Source organism: Lycium barbarum, chromosome 8, assembly GCF_019175385.1.
Source record: "Lycium barbarum isolate Lr01 chromosome 8, ASM1917538v2, whole genome shotgun sequence".
Taxonomy (NCBI): Eukaryota; Viridiplantae; Streptophyta; class Magnoliopsida; order Solanales; family Solanaceae; genus Lycium; species Lycium barbarum.
Window position 1 is genome coordinate 104231019 of NC_083344.1, and position 25748 is coordinate 104256766.

At 33.7% G+C, this 25748-nt stretch overlaps 1 protein-coding gene and 1 long non-coding RNA gene across 4 annotated transcripts; one reads left to right on the plus strand and one right to left on the minus strand.

Annotated features, from left to right (window-relative positions):
• Window positions 1-7859: 7859 nt before the first annotated feature.
• LOC132608065 (uncharacterized) lies at window positions 7860-9710 on the minus strand. The gene is made up of 4 exons (XM_060322138.1): window positions 9504-9710; window positions 8981-9373; window positions 8112-8198; window positions 7860-8009 (listed from the first exon to the last, which is right to left on the minus strand). Exons 1-4 carry the CDS (start codon window positions 9708-9710, stop codon window positions 7860-7862), a joined length of 837 nt encoding a protein of 278 aa, XP_060178121.1.
• Window positions 9711-16860: 7150 nt separating this feature from the next.
• LOC132605213 (uncharacterized) lies at window positions 16861-22091 on the plus strand. Of its 3 annotated transcripts, none has more exons than XR_009569100.1 (4): window positions 16861-17264; window positions 18027-18195; window positions 21072-21137; window positions 21818-22091. It is a non-coding gene; the product is annotated as an uncharacterized LOC132605213 (long non-coding RNA). The 3 variants fall into 3 exon arrangements; XR_009569102.1 differs by having other exon boundaries at window positions 16864-17264; window positions 18027-18137; XR_009569101.1 differs by lacking the exon at window positions 21818-22091 and having other exon boundaries at window positions 16934-17264; window positions 18027-18137; window positions 21072-21522.
• Window positions 22092-25748: the final 3657 nt, after the last annotated feature.

A 25748-nucleotide genomic window follows, 5' to 3' on the forward strand; every position in this document is an offset into this window, starting at 1 on the left:
TTAAAGACGTAACAGATTATTTGAATTATTTGCCAAAGGATACAATGGTTCGGAATTAAAGTTGCAACTGCTATTTAGACTATTTGCCGAAGGGTGCAATGTTCAAGTTAAAAGTTACACGTCTCACATGGATTATTTGCCAAAAGATGCCAGAAATGTGTTTTGCTAAGAGTCAGGCCATTTACTTAATACCTTTATATATAGGCCCAACTCCTGTATACTTTATGGAAATTTTACATGGCATGACAAACTTATACTAGGTAATTATATTTAGTAACTATACTTTGTTTTAATTACCTTCCATAGCAAACATCGATATGCTAATCACATCTAATAACTGACACGGTAAAACTTTTGTAAAAGAACCCTGTATCCCATTTCACACTGTTCAAACCGCTTTTCTCTCTCATCGTGTACCAATCTTCTCCGATTTTTTCTCCATTTCCATTCTGCACGATCCTCACCCGATTCACTTATCCTAAATTGTAGCCGCGCACTAATAGGTAAGGTATTGGGTAGTTTTTTAGTTTTCTATTATGTATTTTGTTCTCTACAATCTTGCCCTCTATAATTTTAAGGAACAAATTTTACTACATTGCCAGGGTTTTTGCATTATTATGCAAAAAAGTGTCCGCCATTGTTAGGGTTTTTGAAGAAGCTTCGAATTTGGGGTTAATGGCGGACGGAAGCACTCCAAGCAGAATAACTAGAGGTATACCTAATAATATGCAGTATTTTGATGATGCTCCATCTTTTGATTTGTGTATCTCTCAAGATGAACAAGAAATTGCAGGCTCTGTTGCTAGAGTGGCTGCCCAGAGTAGTAGTATCAAACGAAAAGATGGAGTTCAGACTCCATCAAATTCCAAAGCATCCGTACCTATTACTGATAAGCGGAGAAAACTCATCGATGACGCTTCAAGGAGCAAGGGAAAAAATATTATTGTAGATGTGCCTCAAAAGACAGTGGAGGTACTGTATTTCTTTTTCATGAAGTTATGAATACAATATATCTGTGTTTTTTTAGTTTTTCAATATTTGATACAATTTTTCCCCTTTTTATTTGATAGTGTATTTTAATTTGATTTTAGTCGTGAATACAATGTCATATTCTGTGTATGTGTTTTGTATATGATTTTACTGGTGAAAATATAATGCAAATAGCTACACTGTATAAATTGAGTATTTTAGTTTTGATACAATATATTTTGTAATGAGTATTATACATTATGCACCTTGCCATTTATCTTTTTTAGAGTTATTGTATTTTACTTTGTAGTGGGGGTGAATAAAGCATAGCTGTGAACACAGTGCAAAAAATAGATACACTGTATATATAACTGTATTTTAGATTTGACATACTGTATCATTGATCATGTTTTTATTGATATTCTGTTTAATCAGTTATTTGTGAAAGATCCTCCTACACATTCGGTGCACATGAGTTGTTACACAAATACGGAGGTATTTAAACAGCTTAAGGACAAACTAACCGATGAGCAGTATAAGTTATTCGGGGATACTTGCTTTGGTGTATTCCTCCAGATGCAGCATTGTGAGGTCCAAGCACAGATGGTGAGGTGTTGCATGGTGAGAGAGCTCACGGATAGTTCTATCGATGCTTTTTTGATGGACATAAATGGCAGGGAATTGCGCTTTTCTATTAGGGAATTCACACTCATTACTGGTTTGAAGTGTATTGGCGATGAAGACGATTTTACAGTCAACTGAAAACGGAAAAACAGGATATTGGAACAATATTTTGGTGGGTCTAAAAAATTGCCAAAAAAGGCAGATTTGGTTGATTGCTTCATGGACAAAAATTGGGGCCTCAATGATGGCGATGCCGTTAAGATTGCTATATTATATTTCATACATACGTATATCTTGTCCAATGAGAAAAATGCTACAAGGATACCAAGGCTACATTTTGAATTGGTGGAGACTGGTAGATACAGAGATTTCCCATGGGGTAAGTTAGCATTCCGCGATTTGATCAAAAGTATCAGCCAGAAGATGACTGTTGAGAAAAAGTTTTATAGGCTTCATGGAATGCCCCTTGCCATGCAAGTATGGTTGTATGAGTGTTGTTCATGTGTTGACAACACTCTTGCAGTTAAGTCGGGTGACAACATCCCCAGAATTCTTAATTGGAGGACCATAGAAAGCCAACCAACTTTTAAAGACCTGATGGACGGCATGTTTAAAGAAGATAACAGCCCGGTAATTTGTTGTTCCAACTCTTTGAAGTTTCTATCTTAATTTCTTGATTTTAATTTTGTATACATACATAATCATGAATACATAAAATGGTGTATGTATATAAATTACGAATACATAACAAATTGCATTTTATATTTTTTACACATACTGACAGAAATTGAAATGTTGCTTAGGAGATGCATTCATTTGACAACATAGTGCCGACCATTAACGAGGTTGCTTGTCTTCAATTACCCCCGCTTGTCATTGGTGTGGCACAAACTACCACTGCCCCGATGCATGTAGATGATGATTTTGATGATTTTAGTTCTACCCCACCTCACAAGAAACGTAAGGAGAGACCTGTTGGAGGTTCTTCATCCAAGAAACCAAGTCCTCGCCCCGAAACAGTTCCAACTTCCAACATTAATACCCGTGGGAAGATGCCTTTTGTACAATCTAAAATGCCAGTTTCTCCAAACTCCAACCAGCAAGTGCATCCAAAAACCCCATTTGTCCAGCATGACATCCCGACAACCAACAAACAAGACGAGTTGTCTCTCATAAGGCAAGATTTTGATGATTTTAAGAAGTTGGTAAGAGTAATTTATAGCTTTCAATTGTTTTGTTTTATATCAAGTTTTTGAAAGTGTATGATAAGCATACTATATTGATATTTAATTCAAAATTTAGGTCAAGGACGAGTTTAATGATCTTCGCACAATGATGAATGATCTTCGCACAACGATCAATGACAACTTCACAAAGGTTCTTCAAGCTATCAAAGGGAATAATGATTCGGACAAGGTAAAACAAAACAATTAAAAACACTACTCTATTCAAGTCAAATAAATATACATTTTTTGCCCTTACAGGGGGCTGCCAGCGAATCTCCATTTCAGCGGCATGACATTGGAATACATCGCTCGGTTGATGATAACATCTCTGATACACCATTAAATCAAAATGAGACTTGCACAGCTCATATTCCAACTGAGGTAATTTGTCTGTATCAGCATTTTTATCAGTATTCTTTATTGTTTATATTTCATTGTATTTCGATTTTATTGATGTCTAATTATGTGTATACATAAATATAAATGAATACAACTGCACTGACTGTATGCATGAAAACAACTGAATGTAGATATGTACTGTCTGTATACATGAATACAACTTGGGAACACAAGTGTCTGTGTACTTGTATACATGAGTGTATATATGAATATAATTTACTTTGTATATATGACTGTATGTGGTTAAATCTGCAAACGAATAGAATATTTCTTCGTTCATCACTGTATATATGATTAAATCTGGTGTCTGTGTATATGAATACCCATTTTTTGATACAACTGACTATACGTGTATACATGAATGTATATATGAATATAAGTATACGGTGTATATGAAAACATTACTGTTGTATCTGTGACTGTATATGAAAGCATTACATGACTGTTGTATCTGTAGTTTCTCCGCAAGTATGTTTCTTGAGTAAGGGCATTACTGTTGTTTATGAAGAAAGTGGTTGTTGTTTGCTTCATGAGGGATGTTTCCCCATTGAAATGATATTCTTCTTATAATCTAGATCAATCTTTATATTTTCATTTTTCTATTTATCCACTTTTAGGGAGAGGGCTGGGGCAATTTAAGGGAGATACTAGATCATGAATAGTGTATACCAGTATAGTTGTGCACTGTTCCTGGTTTGAGTTTGGTTTTCTGTGATATGAATTGAAATTAATTTTTGTCCATTGTGTTGTGAATCGAATTTAGTTGGGATGTGAGGTGAAGTATAATTGCTACTGAAGTTCTAATTTGCTGCTTATATATATATAGTAGATTGAGGAATTTGAATTGAACAGAAATTACTGATAATTTTCGGAGAGTTGATGGCTGTTGCATTACTTGTAAATTTTGCAGATTTGGCTGTTTAGATTGTCGTCTACTGTAAAAAGCTATTTGAGAATTGCTTGTTCACTTCATCCTCCAAAATATCTTCTGATTTGTTGATCTTCGTCTTTGTTGTTACACAAGAATGAGCCGTGTCTTTTTATTATTTAACAAGAAAGATGAATATCCTGTCCTTAGGTTCTTTTCCAGTGCTTGTTTCCTCAATTTCTGCGGATGAATTTATGATTATCCTTTCATCAGTAGACCTTTGTTGCATCACTTCATCCTCCAAAATAAGTATACTGTTGTATCTGTGACTGTATATTAAACCATTACTATTGTATCTTCTGATTTGTTGCATCACTTCATCCTCCAAAATATCTTCTGATATGTTGATCTTCCTCTTTGTTGTTCCACAAGAATGAGCTGTGTCTTTTAGAGGCTTTGTGCTTGCACTCTTTAAAACATCACATGCAAACCGCTTTCGTAAGAGTAGATAAGCTAACCAGTTATTTGAAACATCTAGATAGATATATAACCTTATATGAATGAAGGCTCAGTAAGCAGTTCTATAAATACATTGTTGAGATGTGAAGGACTTTCTTTTTTCAATATCAGACTTGTCCAAAACCTTCGTTGTGAACTTTTCAATAGCATGGCTTTCCTTTTTCACTAGCATGGCTTTCCTAATACATGTGACTATCCTGCCCAGTTTCTTAACCATATTACTGTCTTGCTTGATCCAACAGTTACCAGAAATACCAAAAAAAAAAAAATGTACATATGAAACTAAGTATTCTGTGTATTTATGGCTCTATATGATTAAATCTGCAAACAAATACAACTTAATGTATTCACTACTAACAACATATATTTAGTTTTTGAACATCGATACAATGTTAATACTGTATTTGCTTACACATAGGCCTTAGTTGGGGATGCTTGTCTCACCAAGGGTAATTCTAGTGGAGACACAGTAAGGGCTGATACAGAAGAGATACATGAAGGAGGTGTCATTTTTGCACAACACATTCAATCAGAGGTATTAAACCGTATTTAATACTGTTCTATAACTCTTTTGTTCGATGTTTTGGTAACTGTTTTATAGTTTGCTTAACTCTGCTAAAAAAGTTTCATCTAATGTTATCGTAGGGCTTCGGATCTCAGATCCCAATTGAAACATCTCAAAGAACAGTTGATATTGTCCACATTGCTCTTGATGGCATGCATAGCAATGAAGGAAGTCCCATGTCAGTTGGTGTATCGTCTAGTACAGTTTGTGGTGGTGCGGCTGATCCAAAACAAGACAGAAAGCAGACCATCGGTGATGACAAACAGATTGTTCAGGGACTACAACATGTGGCTCAGTTTGAGTTGGCGGACGAATTGCTTCCATCTCAAAATACCATATCAAGAATTGTGATGACATTGCGTAAAGATAGGCGTCCCGGGCCATTGCAAATATCCCCCTATATGACAAATTTTGGCTCAACTTCGGGTTTGTATTGTTGCATATTTCACTTTTGTATGCTTGTATTCAACCATTGTTTCTTGTATTTAACTTTGATTAACTGAATTCAAGCAGGTATTTCGGTTAAGCTGACTGAGATATTTGACAAAAAACACCCATTTGAGAATAATTCCATCACGGGGCGACATGGTGAAAAGCTCTTTGCTGACTTCTCAAAATGGTTGAGGGAGGGGTTGCTTGTTAGACATGATACCAAGTAAGTTATTTTATGTATCACACTTAGCTGTTTTAATAGATTTTCTAAAATAATTTTGTTACATCTATTTCGTATTTACTTTATAGAAAGAACAAAGAGGACCATTACAAAAAAGGGAAGGCAACACTGCCAAAATTTATGGACTTTGGTATTCAGAAAATCAATGACAAAAATTGGTTTTACCTTTTGTCAATGGATGGACAGATGTGGAATGATCAGGTGCGATGTATTTTATTTTTCAAATATAGTATATATTAGCATGTCCTCAATGCTTACTGTTTGTATACTATTTTTGTGCAGCACATTGATGTCATCTTTTACTACTTCCGAAAGAAAGCAAAGTATGACACAAGTAGCAAATTCAAGTTTACCACTGTCGACTGTGTTTTCATGAAAAAAATTGATGCAATAAACAAAGTGTATGCTGACCCGGATGGTGCAACAAGCGGTGGAAAACAGGAAGATATTTTATGCGAATACATGACAGGCCACCGGTTGCAATGTACTGTCCCGTGGAATTTTGTTGACTATGTATTTTTCCCAGTCAACGTGAAATATAAAAATCATTGGTTGTTGGCAGTCCTATCATTCATGGACAGACGTTTATATGTTTATGACTCCTACCGATCAGCGGGTCATGATGCAGCTGTTAAGGTGGAAATAGACAAACTGGCCTCACTGTTGCCTCTGTACTTACATCTCACTGACTTTTATGTTGAAAAAAAAGGAATTGATTTTACTCATCACCCGGCATACAAAGACAAAGCACCGGCTGATAAGTTAGAAGTTGTGTTTGTTGACAATCTGCCACAGCAAAGTCCCGGTAGCATGTACGTCTGTTTCTTTATTCTCTATACTTACATATACGCAGATAAATTATTGTTTTAAAATACATATATTTTTCATATTTGTAGGGACTGCGGCATATATGTTGTTGCATTTGCAGAGTATTTGACTCACGAAGAAGCTATTCCACCCAAAGATCTTGATGTTGAGTTACTTCGGACGAGATACGGTGCACTTTTGTGGATTTACGCTCAAAAGAAGATTGAAGTCGATGCCGTAAGCGACAATGAGGCTCCTCCAAAGCCAGTTAGAGGAGCGATAGATTTTGATCAAGTTGAATTAAACATAGTTAATTAAATTCAAGTTTCTTGACTGCAAAACAGATCATGATTGTGTGTTTCATCCTTTATGTTGTTGACTTTTTGATGACTAGAAGGCAATTGTTAGCATGAATACTCAATGTTCAGCTACTCTTTTAATGAATACATTCTGATTTTTTACAATGTATTCATGTTTTGTTATATCTCATAGTTGTATTCATGAATATTATTTTGCATTCATGGTAATATTCACAGATAGTTGTATCCGTAATCAACATGTGTTAAATACACCCACACAAAATTGTATCTGCACCTAGTAATTTATTCACTTAAAAGTTGTATTCACACAAAATTATATTTGGGATTCATAATATCTTGGATACAAGCTAGCGCAAATAGTTGTATACACATTCAGAGTTGTATCCACAAGTTGCTGTATCTAGTATCAGCAGATGTTGAATACATCCACAGACAGAATATCCATCTGCAGTCGGTAATGTATCCACTCAAAGCTGTATTCATAAAAAAAAATTGTATACGCATTCAGAGCTGTATTCACAGATTGCTGTATCTAGTATCAACAGATGTTGTATACCATTCTCTGTTTGTATTCACACATTGCTGTATCTAGTATAAGCAGATGTTGATAACGGCTTGAAAATCTCTTGTAAAATTAAGAAAAGATACATTTGAATAATAGACATGGGGCTACGAACGTTCGAAATCCCAAAAGGTAAAATTAATGGTATTCATAGCCTTGTCACAAAATCACAAAACTTTTTTTCAAGTCTTCTATTTTCAATATAAGAATACAAGAATACAAGAGTACCATTGTTTGAGGATTGGAGAACACCAACCAGATATGAAGATCATAGATTTGTTAAGACTCCAAAATTTTAGTTCTGCTGATTTCAAAAGCAGACAGTGCCTATGTATTAGACTCAGGTCCTGCAGGTTTTGCATTGAGAAGTGGTTGCAGTGCCTTAACAACTATGGTCATATTTGGCCAAAAATCTGCCTCATATTGAACACAAAGTGCTGCTACTGCTGCCATCTCAGAGGAAATTATACATAAAATCTATAAATGGAATAAAGTTAGAAATTTATAACATAAAGTAATCCAAGATTTCTTAGACTGTTTTCTCTACAAAATAATACTAGCAAAGATCAGTGTGAAAACATTGGCAATTGCTTTTGCAGGACAGTCATTATTTAGCTTTGGATCAACACACTGTTTCATTTTGTCTTCACTCAATCTTGGAGTTGCCTGCAGAAAGTTCGATCATGAATTAATAGACTGTTCGTATAAACGATGAGTTGTATCCACAAGCTGCTGTACCTAGTATCAGCAGATGTTGAATACACATTATCGGTTGTATCCACACATTATTGTAGCTAGTATCAGCAGATGTTGAATACATCCACAGACAGAATTTCCATATGCACTCAGTAATGCATCCACACAAAGCTGTATTCACACGAAAGTTGTATTTTGGATTCAGAATGTACTGGATACAAGTTAGTACAACTAGCTATTTTTTTTTGTATGCAGAATTGTATTCACACATAGCTGTATATGCAATCAGCATATACAGAAAAGAGTGAAACAAGATTTTGTATACATGCAATCAGTAATGTATCCACACAAAACTGTATTCACAGAAATTGTATTCTGGTTCCGGGATATCTTGGATACAAATCATTCAAATAGCTGTAGAACATAGTTGATAGACATCATTCTTTCAAACAATCTGTTTCTGCTTTCAAATCTTTAGTATAGTTTAATTGCTAAAATTTAGTATTGGTACAATTTTAAATCATGAACAAAATACACCACAGATATTTCAATGCTTTCATATAAAATCGTTTCATTTATTCAGTGTTCCAAACAAACATACAGGACCAAAAAATCAGGGAACATAAACGACAATCGTTCTTTGCAGTTGATTTGGTCCAATATTGAAAAAAATTAGACAGCAAGTTTTAGAATGGAACCACCAACTACTTTCTTCGGGGCTCATTTGTACAAGAACGCCTATTATGTCCAACATGTCCACACCTACTACACGAATTTGTACGTTTAGTTGAAAACCATTCAGATAAAGAATTATCGCGCTTCTTCTTTGGCCTTCCAGGCGGTCTCTTGTATCTCGGTGGAAAAACTACCTCTTCCAAAATGTAGCCAGGTATTTTCCATTCACTCTCATCGGGTAGAGGATAAACTGGGATATCATAAGTCTTCATCACAGTTTCAGGTTTGTATATTTTTGAGCAATAGTTGTCGGCTGTGAGATTTTTTTTCTTAAGAACAGCCCAGGCATGTGGGCAGGGAATCTCCTCCATCTGAAACTCTTTGCAACTGCATGTCTTCTTTTGAATACAAACTATGAAACGCCGCCCCTCATCAATTACCGTGTGCACATATTCGGTTGATGGTATAACCTAAGAAACAATACAAAAATATATTAGCATGTTACAGGCGTATTTCAACTAATATATAAATTTAAGAATCATACAGACCATGAAATATACCGAAGAAATTAAATACACAAACATATACACAGAAACTAACCGTCATGCGTGCAGATTTACGCTCATTAATGGTAAGCATTTCATTGAATTTCTTCCCAAGTGTTGTGAATGTATATGAACCATTTTGTCGGTTAGTGAAATTCCAACGCCCAAACATAATCCTAACTTCTTCCAGAAAATCAAATATTGGCAATTCTCTTGCTTGTACGAGAGCTGAATTGATAGACTCAGCAATATTAGACGTCATTGTCCATGCTCGGTTGACTGGAGCATAAAGCTTGTACGAGAGCTGAATTGTTAGTCATTTGTGAAATTTGCCCTTTATTTAATGAGGATGATGTCAATACCATCCTAGCCAGTCCAATATCTCTCAAAGGAAGTTAAATAGACTTATTTGGCACTTTACGAACTCTAGCAAATATGAAGTAAAGTCGGGTTATCACTTATCTAAGATTGTCATTTCAACCGATAAAAATGTGGCTAGTCGACTTGAAAGTAGTTCCCAAGGTTTTCCTAAATCCTTTTGGGATCACCTTTGATCCCTGAAAATTAAAAACAAGTTGAAACACTTTTTACTAAATTGTATTTTAAATACTCTACCAACTAGGGACATTCTTGCTAAGCAAATTAAGACAAGTGATTCAACTTGCCCTATTTACGGTGTGGAGCCTAAAACTTTACAACGTATGTTTTTCAAATGTTCTAGAACTATTCATGTGTGGAAAAGAAGTCCTATCCGTTGGCCTGATTTGCACCATATTTTTGATTTTTTTAGCATGTAGGTACAATCTATATGTGGATACTACAAAATTTTCGGATACTAACACTTTATTGTAGTTGGCAATATCTATTTTATGGATGATTTGGAAAGCGGGAAATGATTATGTATTTAATTCCTTGTTGTGGAGTGATTTTGAAATTTTATGAAAAGCTTTATCTGACTTTAATGAATTTACAAATGAGATGAACAGAGCAAATGGTATGATACCGAAGCGACAGGTTGTGACTAAACTATTTCTCCAGAAAATGTGTTGCTTTATGTTGATGCAGGGGTGGTCCCATCTACTTAAAAAACGAGTATTGCCATGGTAGCCATGAAGGCTAATGGTGGTGTTCTTCATGCCTATGGTAGTCCAACTCATTTTGTTGGTAGAGCCGTGATAGCTGAAGCGTTGGCGATTCAGCTAGATATCCTCACACACATTAATTACATCCCAAGTGGGAGCTATTTTCCTGTTAAGAATTTGGGTCATAGTTGATGAGTCTAATAATATTTTTATATTCTTCCATCCTTTCTCCACCACAACATAAATTACTTTCCGAATCGCCAACGCTTCAGCTATCACGGCTCTACCAACAAAATGAATTGGACTACCATAGGCACAAAGAACATCACCATTAGCGTTGGCACAAGTTGCCTGTGGTTTCATTAATTGACAAGTGCACATTGTAGGTCCCATTTCAATTTATCTTTTCCTTCTTCCTTTACCCACCACCCCTTCTTCCAGCCACCCTCCTCATACCCCCACCCATAACTTACATCAACACAACTTACGCATCTCCACTTGCCTAAAGCTTGAGAAAACACACTTTTTATCTTTTAGTTTGTTTACCCATATCAGTTAATTGCACAAATATAAACAACAAAGTAAGAGACTGTGGAAGTATTACTAATATCTCGATATTTGTATTTCCGCAATTAATTAATGAAAGTCGTTTAAAATGTAGAAGGATAATGATAAGAATAAAAATGTTGAATATATTGTGAGTGAGGATAACATCAACTAAAATAACCTTCCAAACATTATGCCAACGCAATGCATCAGAGTATCATTGTCCGCAAAGGCGGATGTAGCATTTTGATATCGGATTTCTTTTAACTCGGTATTTTTTACGCAAAGTATAAATTTATATGTAAGAATTAACTAAAAAAAATAAAATAGGTAGTAGATCTAAACCCATAATTTTTAATATATAATAATTGCAATGAGAACTTTAAAATTTGAATGCATAAAACTTAAATCTTTTATCCTTCATTGATTATACCAAGCACCAAATCAATTTGGGTCAATTTTTGGTAAAAATTAAAATCAAATCAATTTAGTCGATTTTTCATTATTAAAACTAACACAAATCTGATATAATACACATTTATCATGTTTGGTTGTTGCTGGTTTGGGTCTTTTTTTTATTTTTTAAAAATCTAATGATATTAATTTATTTTTTATTTTTTCCTACATTAAGAAAAAGAATTTGTTGTTATTTGTTAACTATAATCATTTACTACGCTTTTATTATTGTAGCTGTAATTTCCTTGAATTATGAAGAATGTCTTGAGATCTATGAGCTTTAATTAGATGGATTTTTATATTATACTTAGCAATCCATGGTAGATTACAAACCAAAGATAGAGTGGCAAGATGGAATGAAATAGAAGATCTATCCTATCCACTATGAGCTAGCTAATCTAAGACACTAGAGCATTTGTTTTTTCTCTGTCCAGTATTAGGTGAGATTTGGAGAAGAGTATTACATTGGCAAGGGATTATGAGGAGTCCAACAATGTGGTGTACGGTGATGAAGTAAACTGGGTTATGATCAACACAAAGGGAAACTTAGTTGGGGGACACATTCATAGGATGAGTCTGTCAGTTGGTGTGTATTTGATATGGAAGGAGATAAACCTAAGACACTTTCAGCATAAAAGCAACAACATCATCACATTGACTGCTACAATTGTGCAAGAGGTATATTGTAGGGGAGCTATGCAAAGGAAGCTAATGGGACAGATGCAACATCTAGACAGATGTTCATACTAGAGTTTTGGGATCAACCAACCGTTTTGTTAGCATAACTTTTGATAGTTAGTTGGTAATTTGAGTAGGGAGTAGTACCAGGGTCATGGGGCAGCTGTCCATACCTTGGTTTAGATACATGTGCATAACTCTTACTTGGTTTGTGAATAAAAAAGTTTACTTACCAAAAAATGTTTATAAGAAATATAAAAAACCTATAGCTAAATATCTCATAGTTTTTCTTATATAAATTGATTTTGATCCATATTTTTTCTTTTAAGAAATGGCTAAAAGCCTAAAACCTATTAGTCTATTAGAGATAAATTAATAGAAAAAATAAAATTTTGATGAAAAATTATATAAAATACTTAAAATTAGTATAAAAATAATATACTACGTACAAAATAATTATAAAAAGGGTATATATTAAGGACTTTCAGTTACTGAATACATTAAAATAGGGAAGAAACACATTTCTTTGAGTAAACAAATAAAGAGAAGAAATAGAATTTAGAAAGTTGCTGGATCAAAAAATTGAAAAAGAAAGAAATAGGACAGCTGGGACATTGGCCCATTTTTTCTGAAAGTGGGACCCAAATTTCCACTTGGCAAAGAATGAGAGGAATCCCACACAAGTATTGTCTGCCACCTAATAGTTGTGCCTCTTACACCATAAAATTTTCCCTCACATGCCCTGTCCTTTAAAATTTATGGTTTTTCGTATCAACGTGCCCTATTGTGTTTAAGTAGGCGTTTGGACATGCGATTTGAAATCATGGTTTGAAATTATGAGATGAAATCAGCGTTTGGACATGCGATTTTATCTCATGGTTTCAAACCATGGGATGAAATCCCAAATCATCCAAAATGGCATGACTTGGGGTTTCAAACCATGTCTAAATGACACCTAACCCTTTGTTTGGATAGTTGTTTCCCATGGTTCATTAATGTACAGTATGGTGTTGTATTGTATTGTACTGTATTAATGAACACAATGTTTGGATAGACTGTATCGTTTATTGTGATTTAATAACATTTGTATTGTTTGGTTTGACTATATGTTACCATATAATAACTTGTAAGTTTACTAAAATAGCCTTAACTCTTAATTAGAAATTAGTTTATATCTATTAATAAAACTCAGGTAAAGAATAAACAAGAACTTTAAAAAATAAGTAAGTAGTGAGTGGGGGTGGTGGAGGGGTAGGTGGTGTGAGGTAGATGGTGTAAGGTGAGTGTGGGGGTAGTGGCTAGTAGGGTGGTGGACGGGTGGGTGGTGGGGAGGGGTAGTGGGTGGTGGAGGGGTGGAGGGGTGGAGGGGTGGGTGGTTGTGGGATAAGGGTGGGGTGGGGTAGATGGTGGAGGGTGGAGCAGGGGTGGGGTGGGGGTGAGTGGTAGTGGGTGGGGTGGGGGTGGATGGTGGAGGGTGGGGTATAATGGAGAAATGAAATACGTAACCACGAAAAAACCACCAAATCTGTGGTTACAAAAATTAGGACTTTTCATGGTTATATAACAATAGGATGAACCACGGATTTACAACACCATACCACATAATTTAAGAACAATGGAAACAAACATGATTTCATACAAAACCATACATTAATGAACGACGAGAAACCACCATCCAAATAGGGGGTAAATGTTGTCCATTGTTGGTTATATGAACTCTCTAAATTTACTAGATATGAAAGAGCCCGTTGACGAGCCCAACATTGTAATCTTAAGTAGTATTTGTAGGTGTTCAATTATTTTTTCAAAAAAAAATTGATCATCCAAATTTTGATCTACGAATGATAGAGAATTATAATGAAGATCACTCTTTACAACAATTGTCTCTTCTATTTCTATGAAATTAAACAGTAACTTATATTATCAAAGTTACCACAATTAACATCAAAAGATTATGTACTTTAATACTCATTTGAACATTATGTAAAAAATATACATCAAATTAAATAATTAATTTCAATTGTATCCTTTCTCAAATAAAGAGAACTAAAGGCATTAATAAAGATTAACGTCACTACTAAAAACTAGCTATTTACCTACGTGGGCTTACCGAGGGACAAATTCTATGTAGCTATTCCGAGGGACTTTGCCATGGTGTACCTCGGAAAAGTCAAATATTTTAATTTTTAATTATTTCTTAAAAATACCGAGGGACGTCCCTCGGTAAATTATATGAATTTTTTACAGTCAACATTTATTTGACTATACCGAGGGACTCTCTCGGTACATAATAAAAAACAATTAAAATTTCTGAGAGAGACCCTCGGTAATATAAATACAAATATTCTGAATTTCTTTTTTTCCTGTACCGAGGGACACCATCAGTATATTAATAGAAAGTAAATGAAATTAAATAAAATGTACCGAGGGAGTCTCTCGATAAAATAGATATAATTATTTTGAGTTTTCTTTTTTAAAGTACCGAGGGACGTCTCTTGGTATATTTAATTATGTAAAATTGAGTATTTAATAAATAAATATTTTATATTTTTTAAACAAATAATAGCGAGGTGTCAATTGATAAGTCCCTCGGTAATTGTTTAAAGGTTTATTTTTTCCTTTTTCAGTTACATCACCGTTCTAGACTTACCGTAAGAAAATTTAGTAGTACCACTTATTTATTGTACTAAGTTGGCATTTGGCCATGAAAACCAAATATTTTTCACATTATTTGAAATTTTGAAGTTGGAGTTAAAGATAGAGTTGTGTTTGGTTAGAGTTTTGCAAAGAATATTTGGTTGTTTGAATGTATTGAAAGTGGAAAAAGTGAAAAACATGTTTCTAGGTGTTTTTCAAATTCCAAATGCAACTTGGAATTTTCATGGCCAAACGTTGATTTTCAAATAAAGTGAAAACGTTTTCTGGGAAAAGGTAGAAGTATATTAGTGGTATTCTTAAGTAATATTATTGTAACTTATAAATTGATAAATACACTAAGTAACAGTCAATCATTGGTATCTTTTAAGAAATATTATTGATTGATTAGCCTTACGTCAATATTAACAGTAATTGAAATTGTATTTGTGATATTCTATCATGTTACAACCACTTAATGAGTCTGAATGATTATTAAAGATCTGCAACAGTCTTAAATCATTAACATGTCAATTAAAAAAATTCTATAAAGATGGCAGCTCAACTCTTCCTCCCTTTAATCATCGCTACCGCTACGACATCCCCCATCATTATAAATTATCATCATCGCCCACCATTATTAACTATCTCTACTCACAATCACTGCCATTGCCAATTACTACAATCAACGTACGTTGTCACTAGTCACTATTTACAATCACCACCACTAACCACCGTTTCTACAATAAGCATCGTTCATGACTACCTACAATCACCACCATCAGTCACCACTATATATTGTCAATCACCGTCACCATTCACCACTGTATATCGTCAATTACCGTCATTATTTACCAACACTATTAGCTATCACTATCAATCACCACCACCAATCATTACCATCAACTTCTACTACCGACATTCATTACCACTAGCTACTACCCACAATACCACCATTAGCCGACACCATCTTCAATTGACACCCACAACACCACAACTAGTCATTGCTACCACCAACCTTCATATAATATTTTTAATTTTCTTTTAATAACATATTAGATTAACTTTGTTGCTATTTCCTGTGCTTTGATTATCCTGTGGTATATGTGTCGATTGCATTATTTTATTTTATATTATTGTTTTTCCATGTCACTTTGAATTTCTTAGCCTTATCTGACTTTTTTTTTTATGCTTTTATGCTTTTCTTGAGCCGAGGGTCTTTCGGAAACAACCGTCCTACCTTGATAGGAGTAATGTCTGCGTACACTCTACCCTCCCCAGACCCCACGATGTGAGATTTCACTGGGTTGTTGTTGTTGTTGTTGTATTAGATTAACTTTGTATTGTATTAAATTTCATACTAATTTTTAAAAATAAAGAATACTTTACACATTCAGATGTCGGAAAACAAACAGTCTTAAGTCTTAACTCTTGATAATGTGGTATTGAGACCTTAATACAACATCTTAGTATTCATATGTGTATTTAGATTTAGACATATAATTCTTAATGCAAATCTTAATATTCAGACGTTCATTCAAATTCTGACGTCTTAATTTTAATAAAAACAAATGAGACCTTAGTCATTCTTTTTGTGTTTGGAGAGAACTTGATTTGACATTTTCAAAATAATAATTATTATTTTTCACTCTTTTAGGATAAATTCATCTTTTATTAAAAGAATCTCAATTTTGTCTTAACAAATACTCCATCCGGATAAAAAAAAGAGTTCACTTATCAAATAAAAAAAAAACTAACCATGTTTTTCTATATGCCCCTATTAAGTGTTGTATGATCAAATTCAATGCTTATTTAATTAGCGGTAATTTAGTCAAATTACCTATTTTTTCTAGGAGTTAGTGTTTTCTTAAGAGGTATGCAAATGGATAAGTGGACTATTTTTTTGATCCGGAGGCAGTATAAAATATATTTTGTTAAGTTAAATTTTTATTCAACTGGTTGTTCCATCTAAAGCGGTTTTGATTTAAATTATAAATATTTAAAGTGAGTTTTTTGTAACTTTTCTACATAATTTTACAGTTATTATCTAAATTTTAAAAAAAATATTTACTTATTATCTCCAAGATTATAAGAGATTTTTTTAATGCTATATACTTAGAGCCAAAAAAAAAAAAAAAAAAAAGCTGAGAGAAAACTTAAAAGGGAAAAGAACAAAAGCGGGAAAATCAAAACGCCAAAAATTTCAGCAAAAAGAAAGAGGGAATCTTTTCCACTTCTTTTTCCGCAAAAACCTTTCCACTCTTCTTCACTGATCCATTCCATTTTCACGAAAAGAACTGAAAAAAGACAAGACTACGAACAGAGAGAAGCTAAGATTGAAGTTGCAACATATTCAATTGGTATCTAGAAGCTTTTCTTTGAGATCTTCCCCCAAACCCCTTTCTATCAATCCACACCAGGTATAATTTTCCTAATAGCGAAATATACCCTAAAATTCTATCTACTTTGTTCGAAATTGAAATTTATTTGATCTTAACTGTGTTAGATAATCCTTTTCTGCCTTTTTATTTTGAATATCTAATTCTCGTGTTTTTAGGGCATTTTTCTTATTAATGTAAATACGTGAAATTTCAGATGTTTGTGTCTTAAGTTTGCATCTTTTTGTGATTTATTTTTTGTTTGGGAGATTAAGGTTTCCAATCGCATAGTTCTTTTTCTGATTTTTTTCTGGGTTTGAAATGCAAACTGTTTTGTTCTTTAGGGCATTTTTTGTTATACTGAATGTATATAATCGAAATTTCTTGTTGTCTGTGTCTAAAGTTTTCATTTTTTTGGGACTTATCTTTGTTTGAGGAAATTAATATTTCCAATTTTTTGTCTATTCACGACTATGTCACTTTTCCCCCTCATTTGGATTATGAAAAATTGGTTGCAAATTATGGAGATCCTTCTAAGTTTCTGAAATTTTAGGAATTCACTTTACAACTAAACATAGTCAACATAATATTTAAGATATGTGACTATGTTATTAATTAACCCATGAACTATAAATTTTGTTGCAAATTGTAGTTGCTTAATTTGCAAATTGTGGTTGCTTAATTTTCAGCATCTTTCCGTTAGTGTTCTTGCCGTTGGAAAATTGGTATGTATTTCAGCATTTAGATGCTAGCAAATACAAATAATGACTTAAACAACATTAAATTTGTTTATTTCATTTGCAGGAAGTTTCTCTTGGTAGACCACCCACCCGTCATAAGGTTTGGAAGAAGACCCATACGAAAATCGAAGACGGAAAAGAAGTTTGGGTCTCGCCATGGGCAGAGGATACCTATGTATGCTCTAAAATTACTTGGAATATATTTGGCCAATAATATTATTTTATGGTTCCTGGTAAGAGTTAAGACTCTACTTCTATATTTTGCTCTATCAAATTGAAAACAGATGCAAAACTGTGTATTTCAAGACGCTCACTTCTTATACTTACCTAACAACATGCTTATACCACGAAATACTCATTGACTTACTTTTTTCGCCTGAGATGTATACGGGCCTTTTCTACGGACTTTGCAAATATATGTGGCAAGATAGCAAGAGATTACAGGTTAATCCGCATTGATTCCAACATATTGTAGGTATTTTAAGATAACTTCCGCATATGATCTTAAGTCTACCTTGTCTACTTTTAGCACCTTCAATCATCATAGAGTCGCAGGCATGGATCAAACTTAGAGGGTTTGGAGATCTACATAGGTTAGAGTTGGATGTTATTCACCAACCGATTTAGGTTGCTTCATATAGTATAACATCTGCGGCATTGTATCCAATCCTCTGTTTGTTTGGCATTAATCCATTAATGCCACATCAGTGCTAAATCTGGTGGTCTTGTTCCAACTTGCATGAAGTTGTGAAGTTTGGTCATATATCAGAGGAGGGAAAGGAGTGTGTTGTGATGGAAGAGTGGGAGATGCCATGAACTTGGAAGTTATTCAGAATTTCAGGTGCCCGTCTCTGGGGAGACTTTGGTTCTGCAATTTTTTAACTTGCTTGAGAAGCATAGTCTCTGTCAATATCAGAGAATTAATGGGGAACATAAATAAAACTCTCCACCAGTGCTTGTTAAAGTGAAAATAGCAAAAAGGAGACAAGGGCATCAGGGCTTTAAGCGAGAAGCGAATTGCACACTTATTGAAAGGAAGCACATATTTAATACATAAACATTAAATAAATTAAAATCTTATCAAAAATAACATTATAAGCAGATGTGTCAGATTAAGAAGTAAAAAAGCTAATAAGTTACTATAAAATATACTAACAATAGAGAAGCTGACATGAATCACGGAAAGCGAAATTGTTTGCATATCTCTGCCAAAAACTGAGCCTACTGGATAAGTGTTACACTACACGACAAAGCTGGACGTGTTTTTCACCAAGGCTAACAATCTTGAAAGGAAGCACCTATTTAGATCACATGGATAAAAGTTGTCTTAAGAGATTTAAATCTATTGGAATCCAGGCAAATATTTGATAATGCTAACTGGTGAACGTTGACGCTTAGATTTGTTGTTACAATTGCATGAAATCCAGTGCTTGTCAGGAGTCTTTTTAGTCTGATTAGAGACTTGTAAGTTAGTATAGGTATAAGTATAAGATTAAGAGAATTTCTAATTTATTACAAAACCTCTAGCATTGAATGAATTGGACCAAAATGGTAGGATGATTCACGCACCCCAGCAACATTAGTGGATTAATTCTCTTATATAATGACCATTGAGTATTGGCATATATATCTAGTTGCTAGAAACGTCTTCCTTTAGCCCCATAATCATAATTGTTGGTTTCTCTACCATTCTGTTAATCATGGCTAATCTATGATGGTATCCTGTGTTGACTAAACGGATATGTATTGATCTAAAAGCTATGGTATATTAAAGGATAAGAAAAAGTTTCATGCTTTTTAGTGTTATGAGAGATTTGAGTGTAGCTGTAATTAGGATACTATTCATCTTTTTCAGTGTTATGAGAGATTTGGGTGTAGCTGTAATTAGGATACTATTCAAGGGGAAAGCTCTCTTTCCCAACCAAAAAGCTTAAGCAGTAGCATATTTTTGTAAACTTAGAGCCCGTTTGGATTGGCTTACAGCTTAAAGCTGTTTGCAGCTTATAAGCTGAAAAAAATAAGTTGGGGTAGTCCAACTTATTTTTTTTGGCTTATAAGCTGTTTTCAGCTTATAAGCTGCTTTAGATAAACTAAGTCAAATGGGTTCAATTATTTTTTTGAGCTTATTTTAAGCATAAAATGACTTTAAGCTGGCCAGCCAAACACTCAAAAAAGCTGAAAACAGCTTATAAGCCAACTTATAAGCCAATCCAAACGGGCTCTTAGTTATCCCAGCACCTTAGTTAACCATTAACTTGTCATTTCTACCACTATCTAATCCATATAACGATGTTAGTGATTTTCTGGAACTTTTGGTTTATGCTCCCTCCGGCTCATGATAAGTGTCCACTTTGCCTTCTTATTTTGGTCCAAAATAAGTGTCCATTTGCATAATCAAGAAAGAATTAAATTTATTTTTCCAGAGTTGCACTTATTTAAGTGTTAAGTGACTATATCCCAATGTGTCAAGCTAATAGTAAAATTCAAATTTCAATTAAGGGTAGTTTAGTCAAAACAATCTATTCTTTTCGGAGTTAGTATTTTCTTAAGGGGTGTGCTAAAGGTTAAGTGGATGCTTATTTTGAATCGGAGGGAGTAATAAATAGGGTTGACGAAGGTTTCTTATTAGAAATTGTTTTTAAGGAATTCAATTGAAGAAGTAAGCTTAAGAGCAAGGATTTGTTTCTTATGTCAGAATTGTTGAATTTATTATGCAGCTGTAAAACCTGAAATATTTGTTGATTGATGCATCACGCATCGTTAGCCATATATTTCTCTTCTGATTGTTAAGGCATGCTAGAATTTTATCAAACCGGTGATTTGGCTTTTGCTTATTTGGTTCCAATAGACAAGACTATTTGTGTCTAGTAAGGCGAGGGAATAGGAAAAGAAAAAGACTATGGGAAAACTTGAAAATGGACACGTTATGACAAGCCTTGTATGAACTGTACGCTCTTCTAAAGAATAGAAGCTGCCATAGGCTATACATCCTCTACCCTCTGAACTTGTGGTTTATTTCGTGCAGTTATTCTTTCATTTATATAACGATGTTTATAGCAAATTAGGACATGTTGAAATATTAATTGTCGTCATTGAATGTATTGTGCAGGAGGTACTTCCTAGATTATCTCCTCGTCTTGGTGTTGAGGCAAACTAGAGCAATGCTTGATTTTTGGTAATACTTTTCTGCCATTTATCGATGATTTTGGCTATCATTTCTTACCTCCCTGATCCATAAAAGTGAACCTTGTCTATTAATGTTTGCTGAAGGACAAATGTATTTGTTAACTGTCACTTAGTCTTACCTACTTTCTCAAATTGAAATCAAATGTAAAACTGCAATGGCATACATTTTCTGATTATCACTTCTCAGTTTCTTTTTGCACTATCAAATTGAAAACAGATGCAAAACTGTGTATTTCAAGACATTCACTTCTTATACCTACCTAATAACATGCTTATACCACGAAATACTCATAGACTTACTTTTTTCACCTGAGATGTATAAGGGCCTTTTCTATTGACTCTGCAAATATGTGTGGCAAGATAGAAAGAGATTGCAGGTTAACCTTTGAAGCTTGGACATTTCATACTTATATTAGTCTTATTCACATTGACATAAATATGCTTTGAAAATATATGTTGACAAGTGAAAACAAGATTTATCTTGCATGACACCTTGGTTTAAGATTCAAATATTCTGAAACCTTGGAGATTCTGCCCATTCGAACATCGGCTGGGCAGCTTACTAAAAAGCTACTCAAGTAAAATGAAGTTATCTTGTATTGTTTTTTTCCCTTTTCAGAATTTCTTTTATACCGTTTATTTATATTCTAAAGTTTACTTTTCGTGTAGAATCGATGTAATCTGGAGAGGATGTAGAGGTGAGGTGACCAGAAGCATGGAGACGATGAAGATCAGGAGAATAGACAGCATCGAGAGGCAGAAATGGAGTATTAGGTGTCAATTGTTATTTTTTTCAAACTTCTGTTATTTTGGATCGTTTGAAGTCTAGTGGGATGCTTTTGATATATTTTGCATAACGTCGAAGTTGGTTGGATAATTACGATGTTTGTTGGCTTAATTTTAATGCTTGAATCATTTTAGAGTATTTTTATTATTGTTTTGATGGCTATTATTGGCTTTTTTTCTGTTTCTATTGAAATCTTTTATATAGCAGGTGGTGCGGTAAAAAATAGGTATTGCTTGCCAAAATAATACCAGAAATACTGAGGGACTTACCGATAGAGTCCCTCGGTAACAAGTGTAACTGCAAATCTCAGATTTTCAGGTTACCGAGGGACATCTCTCATTAATTTTCAAATATCCAAGTACTTTGAATTTACCTTACCGATGGACATTCCTCAGTAAATGAAAAATATAATTGTTAAATATTTATATTGATCGAGGGTTGTCCCTCGGTGTATTTAATATTTTTAATTTAATTAACATTAATATATCGATGGATGTCCCTCGGTAAATATGTATCAATATTATATATATTTTTTAAGTACCGAGGGGTGTCCCTTGGTATATTTAATTTTGCATGAATATGAGGGAAGGGAAGTACCGAGGGATGTGTGAGGGTCTCCATCGGTATTTGCCGAGAGTGTCCCTCGGTATTATTTACCAAGGGTCAAATTACCTACAAGCCTAGTACCGATGGCGTCCCTCGATAAATCCTGGTTATCGATGGATGTCCCTCGGTAAATTTCATAGGTAAATCAGGAATTTTTAGTAGTGCGTGATATAAATTATAGTAACTTAATGAGGTAGTAAAATTATATTTTATATGACTTCTTTAAAAATGACATTAACTGATGATAAAATAATAAACATTTTGATGTATTCCATATAAATTTTACATCTTCTAAATTCATTTTCAATTAAAAAAAAAGGTATAGTCCTCTTTACCTAATACTATAGTATATTAGTAAAAGTATGTATTTTTTTAAGGAGATAAGATAGTTACTTTTATTTATGTAGATATATCATATGTCAATTTTCATAATGAAACAATCTAATAATTAAAATAAAATAATTCTAAGACAATTTATTAGTAGCTACAAATTACTCATGGAAATCAAGTACAAACAATATATATTAAATAAGTTTATGGCATATATATTGTTAGAGTAAAGAAATTTTACACCATCAAGATTCATTTATCTATTGTAGCGTGTAAACTGTCATATTTTAAGATTGCAATATTCATTTTTTATGAAGACTTACTTATATATATTCTTTATGTGACATGGTAGTAAAAGTTCTTTATTTTTATTGTATATTACTTAAATTAAATTCTCAAGTTAATTAAGCATAGAAATCGTACCCTCCTTCCTATTTTATAAGAGGGTGGTTAACTGGGAAGGAAGTTTAAGAAATAAAAGTTTTTTTTTTTAAAATTTTGGTCTAAAATAAATCATAGAAATTTGTGTGGCTAGAAATCATTTTATTAAGAGTAAGAAGATAATTTTAAAGTTGAATTGTTACTAATATAGAAAAGGTGTATTTCTTTTTTAAACTGACTAAAAAGGAAAGAACATCACATAAATTAAAACAGAGGGAGTAGTATGAACAAAACTCATCATCTATTAATTTATTAGGTTTGACAAATTTTACTTTCAAAATTACCTTTAAAAATACGACAGTTTTCAATTAGAAATTGCTTTTAGATAATGTGGATAGATGAATACCTTTTACATATTTATTTATAATACTTTTTATTATTCTATTACAATAATTATTTTGTGCAATAATCAAATGTGCAAATAATAATTAAGTCTTGCTTTCGTATGGACATTCGAATAAATAAAACTGAAAATTTCACCCCATAAAAAGGGGATGGAAAAGTGCAATTCTCCAAAAAAAATGAAAAATAAAAATAGACTTATCATTACTGAATGCTGACACAAACAATTTAAGGAAAGTTGTAGTGGGGATATGTGGGGTCCATATAAGATGTGAGGGACAACAATTGTCATTCAAAATTGAGGCATAAGCCAACAATGCAGGAATTTTCTTGAAATGACTATGATGCCCTTGGTCGTTCCACTTGTTCATCTTTCTATATAATTGAATTTTTTTTGCTCAATCTAACTCAAGAAGATTTATCTTAATTAGATTAGTTTTAGATACAACATATATCTGCTGGGCCTAATGAAGTTCAGCTGAATAGGCCGATTACTTAGTTAGTCTTCACACATGTTCATTTAATTAGACATAGCCCATTTCGGGAAATGACCCGTGGCCCAAGTTGTATTTATAACCACAGAACATTCTAGACAAAACAGAATTTCATTTTGGGACTTAATAAGAAAATCATTCTTTCTCTCTCTACTTTTTCTCTCTTTCGTTTAGGATTTCTCACATAGAGATTCGTTTAAACCAGCTATGGAATCGAATCTAACATGGTATCAGAGCATGGAAATCGATTCATCTAGTCACAAACTATCGTCTGATGTTACCCGTGTTTGAAACTGAAGAGTATTCGGGTAGTTTGCAAATTTGGGTATTTTTGTGCGAGTTTCTGTAGAAATCTTCAAGTTTGTGACAAATTCGGTAATATCTTTCCTTGCTTTCTATTGTATCTGTTATTTTCGCATCAACAAGGTTATTTTCGTGATTTTTTGTCATTTTTTTACAACCTAGGGTTTGTACTCGACTACATAGTCGATTCTTGTTGTTCGATTGATTAGTAGTTGATTGTTTGCTACTCGATTGATTAGTATCACATTGTTGTTGTGTGTTCTGAGTAGTTAGTCAATAGTTGGATATTTGTTACTAGATTTGGATATTTTGTTAGTTGTTATGGATCATTAGTATGCTGAATTCTGGTGTTTCTACTGGTGTTCGTAACCATGCAACAATGCTTCAAACACTCAGGGTTTTGAGGAATTCACAATAGACTCTTCACACCCTTTCTACATTCATCCTTCTGATAGCCCTGGTAGCCAATTAGTTGCTATTCCCTTCAATGGGACAGGTTTTGTACATTGGCGTAGTAGTATGGTCACCTCATTGTTTGCTAAAAACAAATTTGGAATGATAACTGGGAAGGTTGCTCAACCTACTGAAGATTCTCCCTTTTTCTCCTTCTGGGAAATATGTAATGATATGGTCAAGGCTTGGATCACTAACTCCTTGACTAGAGAGATTGGAATCGGTGTTATATGTCTCCCCACTGCCAATGAGGTATGGGGTGATATCACTGATAGGTTTGGACAGTCTAATGGGTCAAAGTACATACAACTGCAGAGGGAAATTAGTTTCACATCTTAGGTTTCCTCTGATATTTCTTATTATTTCACTAAGTTGAGGAGTTTCTGGGATGAGCTCTCCTCAGCTTATGTTGGTCCAACCTGTACTTGTGGGGCTCTTCAAATATTTATTGAGGACCAGCATTTGTTCTAGTTCATCAGTGGTCTCAATGACTCCTACTCAACTGTTAAGAGTAGCCTACTATTGACGTCCCCTTTACCATCCATTAGCAAAGCCTATTCCCTTCTTCAACAAGATGAGAGTAAAAAAGAGTTTCAACCCTTTAGTCATGGTTTTTGTGGCGACTCAGCCTCATTCTCTGCTTCTACATCCAGCAACTCCAATAAAAACTACAATCAGAGGGTTAATTTTGATCCTAAAAAGAACTCTACTACACCTGGTTTGTTCTGTAAGTATTGTAAAAGGACAAATCACAACATAAACAAGTGTTATAGACTCCATGGTTTAACTGTTGATTTCAAATTCACAAGGAATAAGAAATCAGCTTCTTGTGTTCAAATCAAGT

Coding starts and splice junctions, on each gene's coding strand:
- LOC132608065 (XM_060322138.1), bottom strand. CDS start 9,710: ATGACGTCTAATATTGCTGAGTCTATCAATTCAGCTCTCGTACAAGCA. Junction 9,374..9,503: donor GTAAATCTGCACGCATGACG/GTTAGTTTCTGT, acceptor ATTGTTTCTTAG/GTTATACCATCAACCGAATA. Junction 8,199..8,980: donor CGTGTAGTAGGTGTGGACAT/GTTGGACATAAT, acceptor AACTTTCTGCAG/GCAACTCCAAGATTGAGTGA.